This window comes from Phoca vitulina, unplaced genomic scaffold (genome assembly GCF_004348235.1).
Source record: "Phoca vitulina isolate PV1807 unplaced genomic scaffold, GSC_HSeal_1.0 scaffold11, whole genome shotgun sequence".
Lineage (NCBI taxonomy): Eukaryota > Metazoa > Chordata > Mammalia > Carnivora > Phocidae > Phoca > Phoca vitulina.
The window spans coordinates 39,926,165-39,943,924 of NW_022589714.1; the positions used below are offsets into that span (position 1 = coordinate 39,926,165).

Consider the following 17,760-nt stretch of genomic DNA (forward strand, 5'->3'; position numbering starts at 1 on the left):
GTTCCACAGCCCAAAGCACCCCTTAGCTTTGCCGTTGTTATTAGGCAGCCAGGCTTGCTGCTCAGAGCAACAGTTTGGGGTTTGATACTTCCCTCCCTCCCTATGCAGAAAAACGGAGGCAAAGACCCCACAGTCTGTGCACAAAAATGATACATTTATTGAAAGAGTATTTTTTTTAATACAAAAGAAAGCTCTGTACATAGGACTGTGACCATGTCCACTATTCCTGGGTCAGCATCCCAGGGGAAGTAGAAACCACTGACATACTCCACATTCACACACACACACTCGGGCACACGCACGCGCACACACACATGCACGCACACACACCCCAGAGCCACCAAGGAAGGGAAACACCAAGGGTTGCTGCACATATAAATGCCACCTCATCCCTGACGCACACATGTTCTCCCAAGGCCACGCTCACACAACACACATCATAAGCACTTTGCCTGATTCACTCACTGGGTCTGTCTCTTGTGGGAAGGAGAGGAGGAATTCATCAGTCTCCTCCCCTGGGCGGGGGAGTGGGGAGTGAGTGAGTGATCGTGGAGTGAAACAAGAGCAGAGAAAGGGGGCTGGGCAGTTAACAGACCTGAGTCCCAAGCTCCCCCACTCTCTGGCCCCTGATTTGCCATGCACCAGCCTTGTAAGCCACCCATAAGCCCCAGCTATCTCCAGGAGAAAGCCCAGAATGGTGACTTCCATCTTGGCACCCCAAACCGGGGCAAGACAGCAATGGGGGTTAGAGGTTACGGGGGTTCTCAAACACGCCGGCAATTCATCCCCTTGATAACTAGGCTGTGCACAAAAACTTCCCCCACCCCTTCACCTAATCACAGAAGCAGGACTGTTCCTCCTGAAGGCAGTCACGGGGGTTAATAAAACTCCACCCCAACTGCTGCCCTGTTCTGAAAAAGCTCCCTTTCTGGATAAAGGGGGTGAAGGTAGGCTCTGACACAGGGTAAAAGACCCTCCCCCTATGCTGGCCCATCCTCAAGGTCTACCCCAAAGGGGGCAGAGTGGGGTAGGGCACGGCCCCTGTACAAATTACATAAATACTGAGGTTACACTTAGAAAAATAAAGTCATTTTCTTCAAGGCTTTTTGTCTTAATTTAAAAAAGTTACAGTAGCTGCTCACTCCCTGGGAGAGCTGCCCATTTCTGGCTCCCCTATCTCTATACTCAGCCCAAGAGCTGCTCCCATTTCTTCTGACCCCCATTCCTGCCTCTCACCCCCTCCCAGACCCCACCCTGCTCACTGCAACTTGGGCCCCAGGCAGCTGCAGGCCTGGGGGAGCACAAGGCTGCAATGCCCATGCGTGTGGCACAAATGAAGTCAGTTGCCTCTACCTGACACCCTCCCACCCCCACCCCCACATTTGGTCTCCCTCTTCCCTCTCCCTTGCAACAGCCCTAAAGGGCAAAAAGAGACCCAGGGCTATGGGTCACCCTCCCCACCCCGTTGGGGCATGGCCTGAGGGCCCCTCCCCCGGTTTTCTCCTGGAAACAACCCAGGACCGGGCAATCCCAGAATCTCCCCTACACACTGACGGGCCCCGAGCTCATGGGGTGGCTCTGTCCCCAGAGGCCCAGCCAGTTCCGGGGAGCCCCAGGGCTCCCCAGGGAAGGGGAGTTTGGGCAGGGAGGGGGACGAGAAAAACGCCATAAAAAAAAGTTTAAATATTTTAAAAATATATATTTATAGATTTCACTTCGTCTCCTCAAATAAAAAGTTCAAAATCAACTTTAAGTAAAGCAGCTGGGGGGGGGGGGGGGATAGACAGGGTGAGAGGGAACCCTGATGGTTCCCTCCAACCCAGGAGTCCCTGGAGTCCCGAGGGGATCGGCAAGGCAGGGCAGGGCAGCTGGCCCCGGGAACCTGCTCTGTGCACAGGCCCAGCTCTCAGGAGCTGCAGGGACAACAGGGCGGCGGCGTGAGGGAAGAAGCCCCATCTCCCCAGGTGGCTCCCTTAGGGGCAGGGGTAGGGCTCTTTTTACCCAGCCTGTGACAGACACAGTGCTGACTTGGGGTCAGCAAGGAGGCTGGGAGAGGACCCCAACTGCTTCCTCAGGGGGAACACGGTGCCTAGTCCCACAGGGGCCTGTGTGTGGGAAGGTGGGGCACGGTCCCATTGGATAAGCTAATACTCATGGCAAACATGGCGCCAAGCTGGCGAGGGGAGTCTGAGGAGGGAGGATGGCCCCACCATCAACAGAAAACGGGAGGTGGAGCTAGAAGGAGGGGAGGGTGGAGGGCAGGCTGGCCCATTTCTTTGGCTGGAGTGAGAGGGCTCAGTCCTGCGGCTGCCCACTCCTCCTCCCTGCCTCCCTCCTGCGGCCCGTCAACGTGTGTGTAAAGAAAACGTGAAAAGGCAACAATAAATAAGTGGTGCCATCCCTCGGGCCATCTGTCCAGGGTGGCAGGGCGGATCAGTCACTCTTGGTGCTGTGAGCGGCGTCCAGGTTCACCACCTGTAACTCGGTGAGGTTGCTGCTGCTCCCAGCCTGCTGCCCGATCACAGCCATCTGGAGGGAAGGGGGTGTGTGAGGAAGAGGGGGCAGGGGCTGACCAGGCAGTTCACGCCCCCGCCCCGCTTGCCTGCCTGTCCACCACAGGCCTGACCGGGAAAACAGACAGGCCTCCTGCCTAGGGGTCTCGGCTTTGACCAATGGGTAAATGGAATGCCCAGGGTCAAGATAAAGAAATGGCTGGCTGGCTGGCTGGCTGGCTGGGGTGAGGTGAAGGGTACCCCCCCCCAACACACACACCTACCTGGTGAAGCTGAACTGCAGAAACAGGGATCTGCACTGTCCCAGACGGCGCTGTCAGGAACACCTGAGGAACGCCACCTGCATTGGGAAACCACAGGAGATCCTCAAATTGCTTGCTCAAGAGAAACTTCCAGGTACTGGAGAAGTGGTGATAAATGCACAAGTGACCCGGTAAGTCTCAGATGCAAGTGCCCAAGGGCGAGTGTCCAAATGTGTCCATGTGTGCACGTGGACGTGAGTTTTCAAGTGTGCATGAGTACCCTAGTGGACAGCCATGGGTGTTGGAATATGTGTGCAAGCATCCGTGTGTGCGTGTGTAGGGCTATGTGCGGGCAGCCTAGTTTGTGTATGTGGCGTGCGAGTGTGGACATCTAGGTGTGTATGTGGGGGCCCATTTGAACATTGGGTGTGTAAGGGAGGAAATGGTCCTCCTTCCTCAGCCCCACCCCACAACTCACCTTGCTCCTGGACCTGGCTGTGGGACACCTGCATGGTGGATGGCGCCTGGGGGAAGGCATTGAGCACGGTGAGGCTGCCATCAGCCAAGCCCGAGGTGGGTGCATACATCACCGCGTGGGGACTAGGGTACATCATGTGGCCGCCCACAGTTGTGGGCACAGATGACGTCATGATGGTGGCAGGCAATGTCACTGGCAAACACAGACACACATTAAGGAGGTTGGCCCTGGTCCCTACTGATATCCCCAATCCCACCTCCAGGAACTTCAGGGCTCTGGAGCCCTCATGCTACTGCCCAGGTCAGAAGCTTGACAAGACTCATTCCTCTGCTCCCTGTGTCATCGACTAAGAAAAGCCTTATTTTTTCTTGAACACCGGAGTACCGACCTTTAATTGTATCCTATCACATTATACAATTCAATTTTCTATCTGCTGAATTCTTCATTCCAAGACCATAAGGCCCTGGGAGAAACAAGGATTGCAATGACTGACCCACTCTTAGGGAAACTCAGATACTCCCCTTTCACTTTATTTTTTTTTAAATACTCCCCTTTTAGGGGGCGCCATCATCCCATTTTTTAATTCGTTCTCACTTTTCCTCCCTCTTCCTAAACGCGTGGCTAACAAACTCATCTTTTAAACATCCAGGGTTATTGTGCATAAGGTCAACTGGGATCTTGTTAAAATGCAGATCTGGGGTAAGGCTTAAGAGTCTGCATTTCTATCAAGCTCCCAGGTGATGCTGGTCCTCTGTCCTTAGACCACATCTCGTGTAACAAGGCTGTCAAGAGCAAGAACTTAAAAGTAATTTTATTTTGAAAGTGTTTCATCATTTCTGAAATGACTAGAATTATAGCTACTCAAAACTTAGGATGCCCTCCCACAAGGAGACAACTGCTCTATAAATCTTTCCTGGTAATTAAGCAAACATGTGTCCTTGGGTAAGTAAATTCTCCTTTCTGGGCCCATAGCTTCTCACCTGAATGAGGAGAATGGTGGCTCCAACGGTCCCTAATTTCCTCCTGAAATCCATAGCCCTACCGCAGGACAGGATTCCAAACCCAGCCATCCTCACCTGACCGTCCCATAAGGATTAGGATAAGGGTTAAGCCAAAAGGCTCCATCTCCACATTAAGGAATTCTCTGACCTTAGTTACAGGAGGGGTACTGCAGGGTGGGGCAGGGAGGGGAGAGCTTCCGGCGATACCTGTCCCACTGGAGGAGGTCTGCGTGAGGTCTGTGCTGCTGTCACGAGAGGGAGACGCTTGCTGTGGGGCCTGGTGCACCTGAATGGCCTGCACTGGGACCTGCTGGGCCACTGCCCCACCTAGGAGACACAGAGACTTACTCATGCTCTGTCCTACCCGGCCACCATCTGCACCAAGCACCCACAAACACCCCCAGGCCCAGGGTCCGGCACGCTGCTCCCCAACGCCCATAGCTATCTTTCCTAGGGGCTAATGAGGCCTTTCATGGCCTGAATCTTGTCTCCAGGGGTTTCTGCACTCTGCTCCTGCCCCTCCCCCCTCCTCCCACCCCAGGCCTTGCCTCTGCCTCCTTGGGTGACCTAGGAGCTGGCACTGAACCAACACGAACATGCCCCATCCCTCACTCAAGGTAGGGAGGTGGTGCAATGTCTACTGTCCCTGTGGCAGAGGGGGCACAGGGCTGGGCTGCTAGAAAAGGCCACAGGGTATGGTTGAAACTTATTGACAAGGATAGTAGGGGTCCCGGGGGGTGGGGGGGGGAAGGGCATGCCTGCCACTGGACTTGAAGAGGCTTCTTTCAGGCTCTGGTTGGCCCCTGTCCACCCTCCTTCTGAGCAAGGAAAGAGGTTCTCCTTGTACCAGCCCTCAATCCACTCGTGGCGTGCTCAGTTTGCCCCTTGTGACTCACCAGGCATGAGGGTGAAGCTGGTAGGCAGCTGCATGAGGCCCCCAGAGGAGACGGGGCCACTGCCTGTACTCTTCAGCACAGTCCCGTTGGCACTGCTGACAGCGCTGGGGCTGACGCTAGCAGACACGGGGGCCAGGTAGTTCGTGATGGGGAAGGAGGGGCCGCTGCTGACTTGCATGGTGGTAGAGGTGCTGGGTGCTGTTTGGATGGTGGAGGTGGTACCCGGCAGGTTGGTGACCGTGAACGCCTGTTTCAGTGTGTCCTACACCCAGAATAAAGATGCAGCAGTGAGCCTCTACCAGACCCTGCCCCTGCAGAAGCTTTGTATGGAGTGACAGCCCAGACTGGAACCGGTGGGCTTGGGTTCAAACCCCAGCTCTGCCATTTACCTGCTGTCTGACCCCTGCGCAAGTTACTGAGCTGCTGAACTTCAGTTTCCTGTCCATAAAAGGAGAAGACTTAGCCCATAGGTGTTGTGAAGATTAATAGGTGAACATAAATAAAGTGCCTGACACCTAAAAGGAGCAATAAGTTTTTGCTGCTCTTATGATGATGATGATGTCATCTTGATAAGTCCCTGAATTCTCTGCCCCAGTGGACTATGGTAATCACCCTGGCTGGGGAATCAAGCACCGGGGTCTATTCCCAGCTCTGGCAATGACCATCTGTGTGATCCCGGGGAAATCACTTCCTCTTTCTGAGCCTCAGTTTTCCTGGTCTATAAACATGAGGGGGCTGAGCTACTATGTCCCCTTTAAAAACGTCTTTTCGGGCTCTGATTTGCCAGGCTTCTGAGATAGGGACGAAGAGTTTTTCAGGGAACTTAGGGTTTCAGAGAGATCTTGGGTGTTTGGCAATTAAGCACTCATGCCAAATACTTAAGATTTAAACTACCAAAGGAATTATTCCTCCAGCAAAATTCCCTGGGAATAAATGAGCCCTACTGCTTAAAAGAGTTTGCAACTACCTATGATATGCCGGCAAGGGGTGGGGGGACACCTGGAGCACTGACTCTCCCCTCGGCGAGCCTTTGTTCTTTACAAGGGGAAGGAGGAAGCCACGAGCTGAGAACCAAGCCCAGAGAACTGAGGGGGTTCAAATACTGGGGGTGGGTCACCGCGGGATGTTTGCTAGGCAGCCGAGCTTAAGGCCCCTGATTGGCGAAGGCGTTGCTAAGGCAAACAGTGCCGCTTCTTCTGACTGGCCAGTTAGTGAAGGGCCACCCGGAAGGTGGAGCTCCCCAGAGAAGCAACGGAGGAAGCCCCGCCCCCTCCCCTTACCGGGAAAAGGAAGGGGGAGGCGTAACTAGGGCCGGCATCCCTAGCAGCCGCAAATACACTCCCTAAACGTGCCCAGGCCCGGACATCCTGAAGAGGTAGGCGGCTGGCTAGTTAGGTAGTCTCCAGCCCAGTCAACCAGCCCGCCTGCCGACAGTGCTGGGTTCCCAGGACCCTGGAGCCCACGAGTGCTTCCTACTCCCTGGCAACCCAGCCTGCCGCGAGGGCAGGGCTAAGCTACGCCCCCGCCCCCAGCAGGGAGACAGCTGGCGGGAGGAATGCAAGGGCCCTGCCAGGCGGGCGGGCTGCAGGCGGGAGGCCGGCCTGGAGCCGGAGCCGGCCTTATAAGGGCACGGAGGCCGCCCGCTTATCTAGGGGGCCGGCCTCCTGTCAGGATGGCGAGGATGGACACCTGTGCCCTAGGATGAGGGGCACTAACCCGGCTCCGTTCCACATCAGTGGGCACCTATCCTGAGTGAGGGAGAGAGAGGCACCCACCCCCTCCCCTCTCTGCTGGTGAAGTCCCTCCCCTTCCTTCCCCTCAGATAGGCGACCCAAACACACCTTGGTCTCCCCACTGCTGTCGGACTCCGACACCTGGTAGGTGAGGTCTGTTTCTTCAAAGCCCGTGGCACTCATTCTCTGGTCTGTGGTGGGGTCTGAGCGAGGTGGAGAGTCTGGCGAGTTGAGGCAGGTCTGAATCAGTGCCTTGCCAGTCTCACTGGTGATCATGGGCTGCAGTTTGCGGGTGGCAAAGGTATACACATGGCCTGTTTCACTGGCCACCAGCAACAGCACCTGTGTCCCTGTCAGCGTGGACAGCTCATAGGCCTGGGGGTAGGGGGGAGGAGATGGGTAGGTCAGCCAAACTTTTTCTCTCTACCTTCCTAGGGAAGTAGGGAAGAGAGGAAACACACAGCGATCTCAAGCCCCTGCCGCACCCCCCCCCCCCATCAAAATATCTGAAGAAGAGCTGGAGAGCAGAAAAACTACCCATGCTCCTCCTTTGAGGAGCAGCCACTGACCTGCAGATAGCCCAAGCAAACAGTCACAGCCCCCTAGTGACAGAATGTATAACCTCAGGGGACACGGAGGTGCCAGGAGCCTGAGAGAGGGCTCCCACCCACCCACTCTTCACTGTCATAGGAACCAGACAGAATAAAGTTGCTATCTCACTGGAAGTCCCATAAGACATTAAGGATAAGGGGGTCACATAAGTTCTAAACTGTCCCATGTTTCTTCCCAGAAACTGCACAGGTCCTAACCTGTTGCCATTTTGTCCTTATGCCCTATAACACTGTGCTACCAGCTTTTTCCTTTCTTTGTCTTGATGCAACAGGGTCTGGAGTGATGGGAGATGGGGGCTAGATTAGCAGCTACTACCCTGCCATGACCCCAGGGAGGGGACCTTCAAGGGTGGCCTCACAGATGGCCTCCTTACTCCCAGAGAAGTTCCACAACCCACCTCGGAAGCAGCTCTGGTTTTTATATGGGACAGAAATAAACACCAGCCCATGTCCCCAGGGTTTTAGCTTCTTGTTCATCTGCTTCCATCCCTTCCTATATCTTCTACACCTCATGACGGCTCCTTTCCTCACCCCTTTTCACTGGATAGCTGGCTCGAAGAGGAAGAATTTCTAGGTACCTCTACAAACCTCCCTGCCTTCCCCCAAACTCCATGCACAGATTCTCTCTGGGGCTGGAAATCCCACTTGTCCCAAAGGCAGATGGTCCTGAAGGCTGTCCTGCAGGGAGTGCACCGGTTTCCAGTGGATGCAAGGGAAGACACATGGCCATCGTGGGACTCAGTCCCTGCTGCTCAGGGCAGCATCAGTTCTCCTGCCCTGCGCCCTTACCTGGGGCTCTTGAGCCCCCATTCGGCCATCAGCCCTGCCTGTCCTTCCAGCCAGCACTACTCTTGTGGTGCCCACCTTCCTCCCACACATGCTGGCTCATTGTTGTTATAGAGCTCTAGCCTCTTCACCTCCATACCTTCCCTTCGGCTCCCTGCTTTTCCGGCACCTTCCCTGGGACACCAGAAGGCACTGGATCTAGTGACCCCCGCGTCTCATTAACCACCTCCCGAGCAGCCTCCCACTACCACTCTTCACCCCTTCACTCCAAGGGCCCTGTTCCTCTCTCGCGCCCGTCACTCCCACCTCGGCGCCTTTCCCCTCTTCTCTGGACGTCCCCGGCATCTCCCCTCTCCCCACATTTCCCCGGCGGCCCCTCCCCTTTCGCCCTCCCGGGGTAACAGCCATCCCCTCCCACACACCTCCTGCGGACTCGCCGCCTCTCACCTCCGCCTCGGCTCTGTCTTCCTCCCGGGCTCCCCTTGCGTGTCCCCACCCTCCCGGTCCCCCGTGGCCGGCCAGCCTCCGGGCCCGGTACCTTCTTCATGATGCCCGTCTTCCTCTTGCTGAAGGTCGTGTAGCGCCGCAGTTTGTTGTCGATGAACTCCATCTTGATCTTCACGCGGCCCCGAGTCTTCTTACCCGGCTTGGCCCCGCTTACCGCGCCACTCACCGGCCCATAGCCTCCGGTGGCCGCCGCCGCCGCCTCGGGCCCACCGACGAGCTCCATCTCGCTCAGGCTCCGCTTCAGGCCGCGCCGCTCGGCGCCCAGCTCCTCCTCTTCGCCCGACTCCGAGTCGCCCTCGCTGCCGCTGTAGACTAGGGCCCCCGCGGTGGGCGCCGGGGTGGTTGTCGCCGCTGCTGCAGCCTCCCGCTCGAGGCGGCCCGGCCCGAGCCCCGCGCCGTTCCCGGGAACCCGGCCCCCGTTAGCCCCGCGAGTCCCGCCGCCGCCGCCACCTCCCGGCCGCCCCGTCGGGGTCCGGTTCAGGCTGCCCCCCAGGGCCGAGCCCCGGCCCAGCGCCGCCGCGGCCCCAGCTTGGCTCGGTAACATGGCGCTCAATGCAGGAGGGCGGACGGGCAGTCAGCGAGGAATCGGAGCCGCCGCCGCCGCCGCCATCGGCTTCCCGGCTCAACCCGGCACTCCCGCTGCTGCTAGAGCCGCTATCGCTGCCGCCGCCGCCGCGAACCCGGGGCCCCTGCACGCCCGGGCCGACCTGGGCCCTCACTTTCTTGCCCCTGTGGCCCGGGTTGCCCCAGGCCGCGCGGAGCGCCCCCTGTCCGTATGCTAGGGCGGCGCGCCCGGCGGCCGTCAGCGTCCCCCGGGGGGCAGGGGCTGCTGGCCGCGGCCGAGACGGCGGGTGGAGGGGGCCGGGACCACGCGCTGGCAGCGGAGGGATCCCCCAACCCTTCCCCCCATATAAAGAGATACAATGTTTCCTTTTATGGCGAGGCCGCTCCTTATATGGTGAGCCCCTGCGCCCCCGCCGCATTGGTCCGCGGTTCCGGCACCTCCGCTTCCCATTGGCCCACAGGGAGCTCTTATTTGCATAGACATACCGAACTAGCTGCTGTCATCCCGCGTCAGACGGCGACTCCGAAAGGGGAGGAGCCGAGGCCTCTTAAAGGAACAGGAGAGGAGGTACGACTCCGCCCCCCTGACCAGAGAATGGTGGAGTTGGGAGGGACCTGAGGAGAGGAAGCCTGGGAGTGGACCCAAACGCGGTCCTGCGGCGGAATGGGAGCAGCACTGGGAACCCGGCTCTGGAAGGGCTGGAAGCAAACGCTAGAGCAGTCCCTGAGTGGATTGTGCGGGTTGCAGTAAATGATATAATACAGCCCAAATTCCAAGGGGGTGCAGGGATTGGAGCACTTCCCCACGCCTTCTTGAGGGAGGCAAATTTACTGGCTGCACAGAAGAGGCTTGGGTCCCCGGTGTCCAGACTCGTCGCTTCCCCGCCGCTCGGCTCCAACCCTTCCCCTCCCCCCGACTTCCTTTCCCTTTCCCTCTCTTTTCAAGGCGACGACACTTTCCCACCAGGCCGGCTCCCCGGTCCTCATTCATCATCCTCTATACTGGAGGGATCTTTGGCAGACGGACATCTGGAAAAGACCGAGGGAGACAGTCGGCCTCCCGGTCCCCGAAGGGGGCAGGGAGACGAGATGAAGATCAGTGAAGACTTCCAGCTGCGGGCTGGGCTGGGGGAGGGGGTGGTCCCGAGGATAAAGCCCACCCCACCGCCTGTGCAAAAGCCTGGGAAAAAGTAGAACCAGGCAGAAAGTTTCAGCAAGTAAGCAAGCCAGCCAGCCAGCCAGCGCAGCGCGTACACACACACACACACCACACACACCACACACACCACACACACACACACACACTTCTGTGGATAACCCACGGTCGGGGCGGGGTGGGGGGGGAGGAGTTAGAACTGGAGCGGGGCAAAGCCCAGGTTCAATGTGTGGGTGGCGGTCTCAGCTCCAAAGCCGTGAAAATAGCCTGGGCTTTGCTGTTACAGAAATTTTTCAAATCTGGAATCAGCCTTTTTCTAGCCCTGTGCCAGGAAACAAGTATTCGACCTCTCCAAATCCCATCATATTCCTCATTGTTGGTACCCATCCCATGTTGCGATCTTAATGCAGATGAAAGGAGATAAAGGCTAAAGCACAGAGTAAGTGGTCAGTGAATAGCTAATAGAAGCTACTGGGGTAATAACCTCATCCCTGGGATAAACATCGGGTTGCCGTTAAGGGGATGGGAGAATGATGATTCCTGCCTTAAAAGTTTTTGTGAAGATTAAATAAAGCAGTTGGTTGTGACCCATTAGTGGTAGTGGTAATGAAATGAATTTAGTGTACTGCAATGAGCATTTAAAATAATAAATTAATGAGTATTACAAAACACAAGGGCAAATATTTTTGCATAAAACTTTTGTTTGCATATGTTTAGGTTTAATCACATAAAATGACCATTTTATAGGTCAAGAGGGTAGCATATTGTCGATTTTGTATGGCTCAATGTGCATACCGGATAACAATGTGAATTGCATTTCCTACTGAGTCATAGTCCAAGGACTTTGAGAAATACGGAAACAAGGTATGTTCAATTGATTTGTGAGAACTAATGTGTGTATATATAGGCTCATCAAACCCCTAACTACAGGAATTAAGAGCCCTACTCTTCCCCATTTCCCAGTAGTGTCAGAGGGTTTTTTTCCTTTTCCTAATTTACATAACAGGTAGTTTAACATATGGAATGTGTTAGCTCAAGAGGAAGAACAGGTCAAATACATAAATAGGTTCCAGAAGAGCTTTAGGGGCCACAAATGGTGCTTGGGACTGTGATCTGTCTGAGCAGTGCAGTCTTAACAACCACAGCCCTGGGCTGATTCCTGCCTAACTTCTAAAGACTTTTGAGACCCCTAATTTAGACACATGCAGGGTTGACAAGCCTTAGCAGTGGCACTCCAGAGGACAACTACTGTCTACCACATGCACTGGACATGGTGTGTGGAATGAACACAGTTCTCAGTTTCCCTTCAAATAGATCGATCTCTCCCATTTCACCCAATCCCTGGGCCACTGCACACCAGCATTAGTGCCCCAGCTCCTTTGCCTGCTTGGGATGGCTTCATTTTCACAATCCTTTTTCACCACGGGGGGGGGGGGGGGACACTACAGCCACATCAGACTGGATTACTGCAGGCTCAGGAGCCAAAACTGTCGATATGAATAAAGGCAAAATCAAAAACTGGCTCACAGATGTGTTTTATTCGAGCCATATAGTATTTTGAAATCAGAAGATTTTACATAAAAGTCTGGATTCTCTCGACACGTTAAGAGTTTTTAGCAACTCTGGGTCTTGTACCCACAAGAGCACTGTAGCCCGGAGCTGAACTGAGTAGTGGCCATAGCAGAGGCTTCTGCTCTCAGGTTCACTATAGGCTCCACACAGCTCACTGAGCTCAGATAAGTGCCCGGCCTGGCCTCTCTGGAATGTGAGTTTGCTGCTTCTCAGATAAGGCCTATCTCACAGTAGCCCCCTGGAAGATGGGAGCTCATGTCCACCCCAGACTATGAAGGACCTCCAGAGGGGCATCAGAATTCCAGCCAGATGCCCCAGATACCACACCATTCCCACCTTGACCTTTATTTCTTTCTCTGGATTTTTATCACCCAAGTTATACCAGAACAAAAATTAAGGATTGCTTTAAAAAATGACCATCACACACACAAAAAAGAAAACCAAAAACTACCACTCTAAAAAGTATTTGCATTTGGAATTAACCTTTACACAAGGACTCTGTGGAGAAGAGATCTCAGTGGTGATGGCAGCATTAGAGAGAATAGAAAAGAGGTCGTTGAGTCAGTGCGCCCAGGAAAAGTCTGGAAAACCACACTCCAGACACTACTAGTGCTTCCCACTGGAGAGTAGAGTTGGAGAGAGAGGCGTGTTTTTTGCTTTATACAAGTGTGTACCATTTGACTTCTTCCATGATCATTACTATTTTTCATGTATTTTTTTCTCTTAAAATTAAGCAAGGATAGAAACAGGGTAGAGGTAGAATAAATGGATCTTAATGACGGACTGCACAGGGAAGGGGGTTCATAGAGAGGAGGGCTCACGATGGATGGAGTAAGGGTGACTATCACCCCCAAATCGGTACCATTGATAAAAAGAGGACCTGGCTGGAGAAGCAGGGCTGTGAGAGAGAGTTCAGTGAGGGCCCCGGGAAGCAGGCAGTGGGAAATGTCCTGTAGGAAATGGGGAGTGTGTGTCTGCAGCTTGAGGCAGAAGCTAGAATCGGAGCTAATGCTCTGGGGAACTATCCACACCGAAGGGCCGATTAAAGTCACATGAGGCGAGATGAGATTCCTGAGGGTGAGCACATGGGGAGAGCAAATCCAAGGAGAGGATCCAGAACAGCTGGCTCTGGGGCAGGCAGGCAGAAGATGGAGATGGTGTACCATCACCAAAGTCAAGAGAGGAGAGTCTGAAAAGGCAGATGTGACGAGCAGTGTAGCCATGGCCTCGTGGTTAAGGAAGACCAGGAGTGGGAGGAGGGTTACTGCTTGACCCTCTAGAGTAGCACCTTCCTAGTACTTCTGAGCACAACCCACAGTAAGAACTCATTTTACATCACAGCTTACAGTGAATTAGATCGCTGCCCCCAATTCTTCACACCCTGTGGGTGGAATTAGACGTCCAACATCCTTTGCCACGTGACTCTGCAGTGCCTCCTACTGGTGTTGATGTTGGGTTTCAACATGTGACCTGCTTTGGATGAGAAAACATTGACAGGGGGCGCCTGGGTGGCTCAGTCCTTAAGCGTCTGCCTTCCGCTCAGGTCATGATCCCAGGGTCCTGGGATCGAGCCCCGCATCGGGCTCCCTGCTCAGCGGGAAGCCTGCTTCTCCCTCTCTCACTCCCCCTGCTTGTGTTCCCTCTCTCGCTGTGTCTCTATCAAATAAATAAATAAATAAAATCTTTAAAAAAAAAAAAAGAAAAAGAAAACATTAACACACTCATGGTTATATATGTCTATGTGGGATCTGGCGTGACCCCTTCTGTTACTGCCCCTGCAGGAGAGCGTGCTCTGGGGCCTGCAGAGCAGACCCAGACTAGACCTATAGCCTGGAGCCAAACCCAGCTCAACTCTGCCAGGTCCGGCCACGATCAGCCGAACCTCACCAACCTGCAGATCCACGAATGACAAAACTAAATTGTTTCAAGAACTTAGATTTGGGGCTTATTATGCAGGGCTCAATCCCAGGACCCCAGGAACATGACCTGAGCTGAAGGCAGACGCTTAACCGACTGAGCCACCCAGCCGCCCCTGTTTCATTCTTTTTTGAATACTGGCTACAACCCACACTTTGAAAAGCTATGTTCTAGAAAAATTGCTCTTGGGTTTTTTCACCCCAACACATCTGAGGGATAGAACACACTGTGTATCAACAAGTAAGTGGCTCGCTTACTAGCTGTGCGACCTTGGGGACACTACCTGACCACCCTGAGCTTCAGTTTCCTTATCTGAGAAATGGGAACAAGAATATCTGGCTCTAGAGTAGGTACAGAGATTAAATGAGATAATGCATGTTAAGTCCTGAGCAAAGTCATTGGCATAAAGCACGTATCCAATAATTATTAGCTGTTATTTCCATTACTGAGAAGTGTGGTGAGTAACAGAAGGAACCGGAGCAATTTCAGAGTTAAGACTGAGTTGTGGATTACTTTCTCTTGGATGGGGAACCAGGCTGACGTTCCTGGAATAAGGCAGAGTGTGACTGATGACAGCAGGTCTAACTAAGAAAGGGCTGAGAATCAAACCAGTTGAGTGCCCCCAACAAGGGCATCGATGGGGCATCGCGCACCACTTCTCTGCTCGGTTCGACCTGCTCTATCTCCCTGCGAGAGTCCTACAGGGATTCAGAGACCTGAATCCGTCATTAACTCCTTCTCCAATCCTACTCTAACTTGCCCCCCTCCCTGCCTTCTACCTCCCCGCCCCCCCAGCATGAAGATTAAGCCAGCCAGCAAAGAATAAGTAGTTAGCAGTCAGAGAGCAACACAGGGTCACGCAGACAAGAGGTGGTCTTGCGTCCTCTGAGCCCATATTCTCAATGCTCCCCGAACCGGAGAGAAAGGCCAGTGTCTACTTGTTATTCCCATCCAAACACTGCTAGATTTCATGATGGCACATGGACACTTCTGATAAGTGAGTGATGAAGGGACACTATGCATGGACAAGGGGAGGGAATGAGCATCAGAAGCAGGTTGTAAAAAAGGCTTCTTTATTGAGAGCAGCGAGTGTTAAAAAAAACAAAACAAAACAAACGAACGAACAACAACAATAAAGGTGTGAGGCAGGGGTGGCCCACCCTCCCCACCTTCTCCAGGGTCCACCCCTCCCTCCCATGCCCCCCACCCCACGCTGCAAGTACATACAAAAGCCGCCCATGGTGCATACAAAAAGGGCGGGTTATATAGTGTCAAAAGCTCCTGAAAACTCCTTCATCTGCCAGGCACTTAGGATGAGGAAAGGAGAGAAGGGTGGGAAGGAGGCATGGGTCTGGGTCAGCGTGCACAAGTCCATGGGGTGAGGATTCACTGGCGCATCCTCCGTAATCCTGGTGCAGACCCCAAGGTGGGCCCCAGGGACCAGAACTATCCAGGAACTTGAGTATATTAAGGAACTCCCCTCAGACCCAGCTCATCTCCAGCCTAGCCCTCCCTAGGCCAACTTGGCAGGTGAGTGGCAGAACTGGACCTGGTCAATGGGAGGAGACCCAGGCCAGATATTGGGGTTACCTGAGGCACCCACACTGTCCCTGATGGGGGAAGGGGTAGCAGAGAATGCTGCCCAGCTCAAGGCCCTAGTCACTTAGTCTGAGTCTGAATCAGCCTGCCCAAGGGCTGAGGATGGGGAAGAGGAGGAAAGCCCAGGCCCTGCCCAGACCTAAATAGTGCCTGTGTTCCCAGAGCAGGGCCCCTAGGGCCAAGGAGGAAAGGGATCTTGCCCATCATGCTGTGGGCGCCCCTGAAGAAGTCCTCCCCTGCCCACGCCATCCTGAGGCACAGCCTGCCTGGGCTCCTTCCTCACGGCTTGCTGTCTGCGGGGTTGTCTCCCAAGGTATTGGCGATCTCGCTGAAGGAGGGCCGGTCCTTGGGGCTGAGGGCCCAGCAGCGTTGCATCAGCCGGTACAGCTTGGAAGGGCAGCCCTCAGGCTGTGGCAGTCTAGCCTTCCCAGCCTGCAAATCTGCAGGGAAGATGGTGGATGGAGCGTCAGTCAAAACATTTCACCACCTGTCCAGCTCTGTGGAGCCTGTAGTTCCCCAAGCAGCCACGGGAGGGCGATTCGGGGTCAGGGGCGAGGGCCAGTGAGTGGTGGGAGGGCACTGACTCAAGGGGCATATGGGAAGTATCCTGCAACCACAGGATGACTCCCATGACCTTGGCCCCAGCTCTCCCTGGCTGGTGAGGGCAGGGTCCACAGGAGGCAGCCAATGCGTGAGGACCGAAGCGGGGTCAATGGGCAGGTGTCAGAGTGGCTGGACTGGGCATTGGGATCAAGGACTATTTACCAACCAGTGTAAAAGTACTAATTAGTATTTCAGCTGGAGTAGCCATATCTGTACATCTGCTAACAGCAACCCTGGGAAGTGAGGCGGGCTTCGTGGGGCCCAGGACCCTGAGCAGACCCTGCACCTGGAGAACATCTGGAACCGTCCTTTGGAAACACAAAGTGCCTACCTGCCAGCACTTCATCATCTGCCTGTCCACCATGGGGCATCTCTCCGTGGGTGAACACTTCCCACATCAGCACACCAAAGGCCCAAACGTCAGACTTGGTGGAGAAATCGCCCTCCAGGATGGCCTCGGGGGACATCCAGCGCAGCGGTACCCAGGCCTGGCGGAAGTGGTAGTACTCACTGCAGGAGAGAAGCACACACAGGCATGGGGCGGGGCCTCCATGCCTCACAGGGTGCAATGGGGTACATGGCCTGGGATCCCCAACCTCAACCCAGGTCTGGCTCTCATACCCAGGCTAGAACCCAACTTTTCTCCATCAAGGCACTCAGAGAAAATTGGTAGCATTTATGCTGAGCACGGGGGTATGTTGGATGAAAATCTGGAGGCATCCATGTGGGGTCTGATGGTTAAAAATTCCATTAAGAATCAAAATTTATTTGGGTGGCTCAGTCGGTTAAGCGTCTGCCTTCGGCTCAGGTCATGATCCCAGGGTCCTGGGATCGAGTCCCGCGTCGGGCTCCCTGCTCAGCGGGCAGCCTGCTTCTCTCTCCCTCTGCCTGGGTGTTCTCCCCCTCTCTCAAATAAATAAATAAAATCTTTTTTTTTTATGATTTTATTTATTTATTTGACAGAGAGGGACACAGCGAGAGAGGGAACACAAGCAGGGGGAGCGAGAGAGGGAGAAGCAGGCTTCCCACTGAGCAGGAAGCCCGATGTGGGGCTCGATCCCAGGACTGCAGGATCATGACCTGAGCCGAAGGCAGATGCTTAACGACTGAGCCACCCAAGCGCCCCTGAATAAATAAAATCTTAAAAAAAAGAATCAAAATTTGCCTCAATGTTAGTAGATTTAAAAGCTAACAATCATATATATTTTTCTGTTTAAAACAAAATGTAAAAAACGAGAACACGTTAAGTGGAAAGAAAACTTAAAGAGCTTGACTGGCGATACACCGATTACGACTAAAGCAACAGCCAGACAAGAGCTGTGGTGACTCAGAGCCGGGGTGACTCGCAGGGAAGTCCCCGGGAGGCCGTGTGGCGTGTGCAGGCATTCCAGAGCCATCTCTGGCCGTGGCTGCTGAGCTTGAAGTCCTGGGCTTCAAGACAGCGATTACCGACTTCAGCAAGTTGCAGAGGGAACCATATGAATAGTTAAATTACACATAAACTGTTATAAAGTTTGACTAGTTATTTTTAAAAAAACGTTAATGTTCTGCCCCCAGAGAAAATTTATAAGCGTCAGGGCCC

The 17,760-nt window shown here is 54.3% G+C and overlaps 2 protein-coding genes across 2 annotated transcripts in view; both read right to left on the minus strand.

The window, feature by feature from the left end:
• Window positions 1-132: 132 nt before the first annotated feature.
• SRF (serum response factor) lies at window positions 133-9,648 on the minus strand. Its single transcript, XM_032409787.1, has 7 exons — window positions 8,799-9,648; window positions 6,972-7,238; window positions 5,131-5,392; window positions 4,442-4,561; window positions 3,234-3,425; window positions 2,777-2,853; window positions 133-2,529 (listed from the first exon to the last, which is right to left on the minus strand). Exons 1-7 carry the CDS (start codon window positions 9,309-9,311, stop codon window positions 2,434-2,436), a joined length of 1,527 nt encoding a protein of 508 aa, XP_032265678.1. The 5' UTR covers window positions 9,312-9,648; the 3' UTR covers window positions 133-2,433.
• A 5,400-nt stretch (window positions 9,649-15,048) lies between these two features.
• PTK7 (protein tyrosine kinase 7 (inactive)) overlaps window positions 15,049-17,760 on the minus strand; it is a 59,963-nt gene continuing 57,251 nt past the window's right edge. Inside the window, exons 19-20 of the mRNA XM_032409788.1 lie at window positions 16,510-16,688; window positions 15,049-16,015 (exon numbers count right to left, since the gene is read on the minus strand). Coding sequence (XP_032265679.1) covers window positions 15,855-16,015; window positions 16,510-16,688 — 340 coding nt within the window. The 3' untranslated portion in view covers window positions 15,049-15,854. The remainder of the gene's footprint in view (window positions 16,016-16,509; window positions 16,689-17,760) is intronic.

Excerpts from the sequence above, each read along its gene's own strand:
- SRF (XM_032409787.1), bottom strand. The coding sequence starts at position 9,311 with ATGTTACCGAGCCAAGCTGGGGCCGCGGCGGCGCTGGGCCGGGGCTCG. Across the intron at positions 3,426-4,441 it reads GACCTCCTCCAGTGGGACAG|TGACATTGCCTGCCACCATC; the intron begins GTATCGCCGGAA and ends TGTGTTTGCCAG. Across the intron at positions 2,854-3,233 it reads CAGCCAGGTCCAGGAGCAAG|GTGGCGTTCCTCAGGTGTTC; the intron begins GTGAGTTGTGGG and ends TTCCCAATGCAG.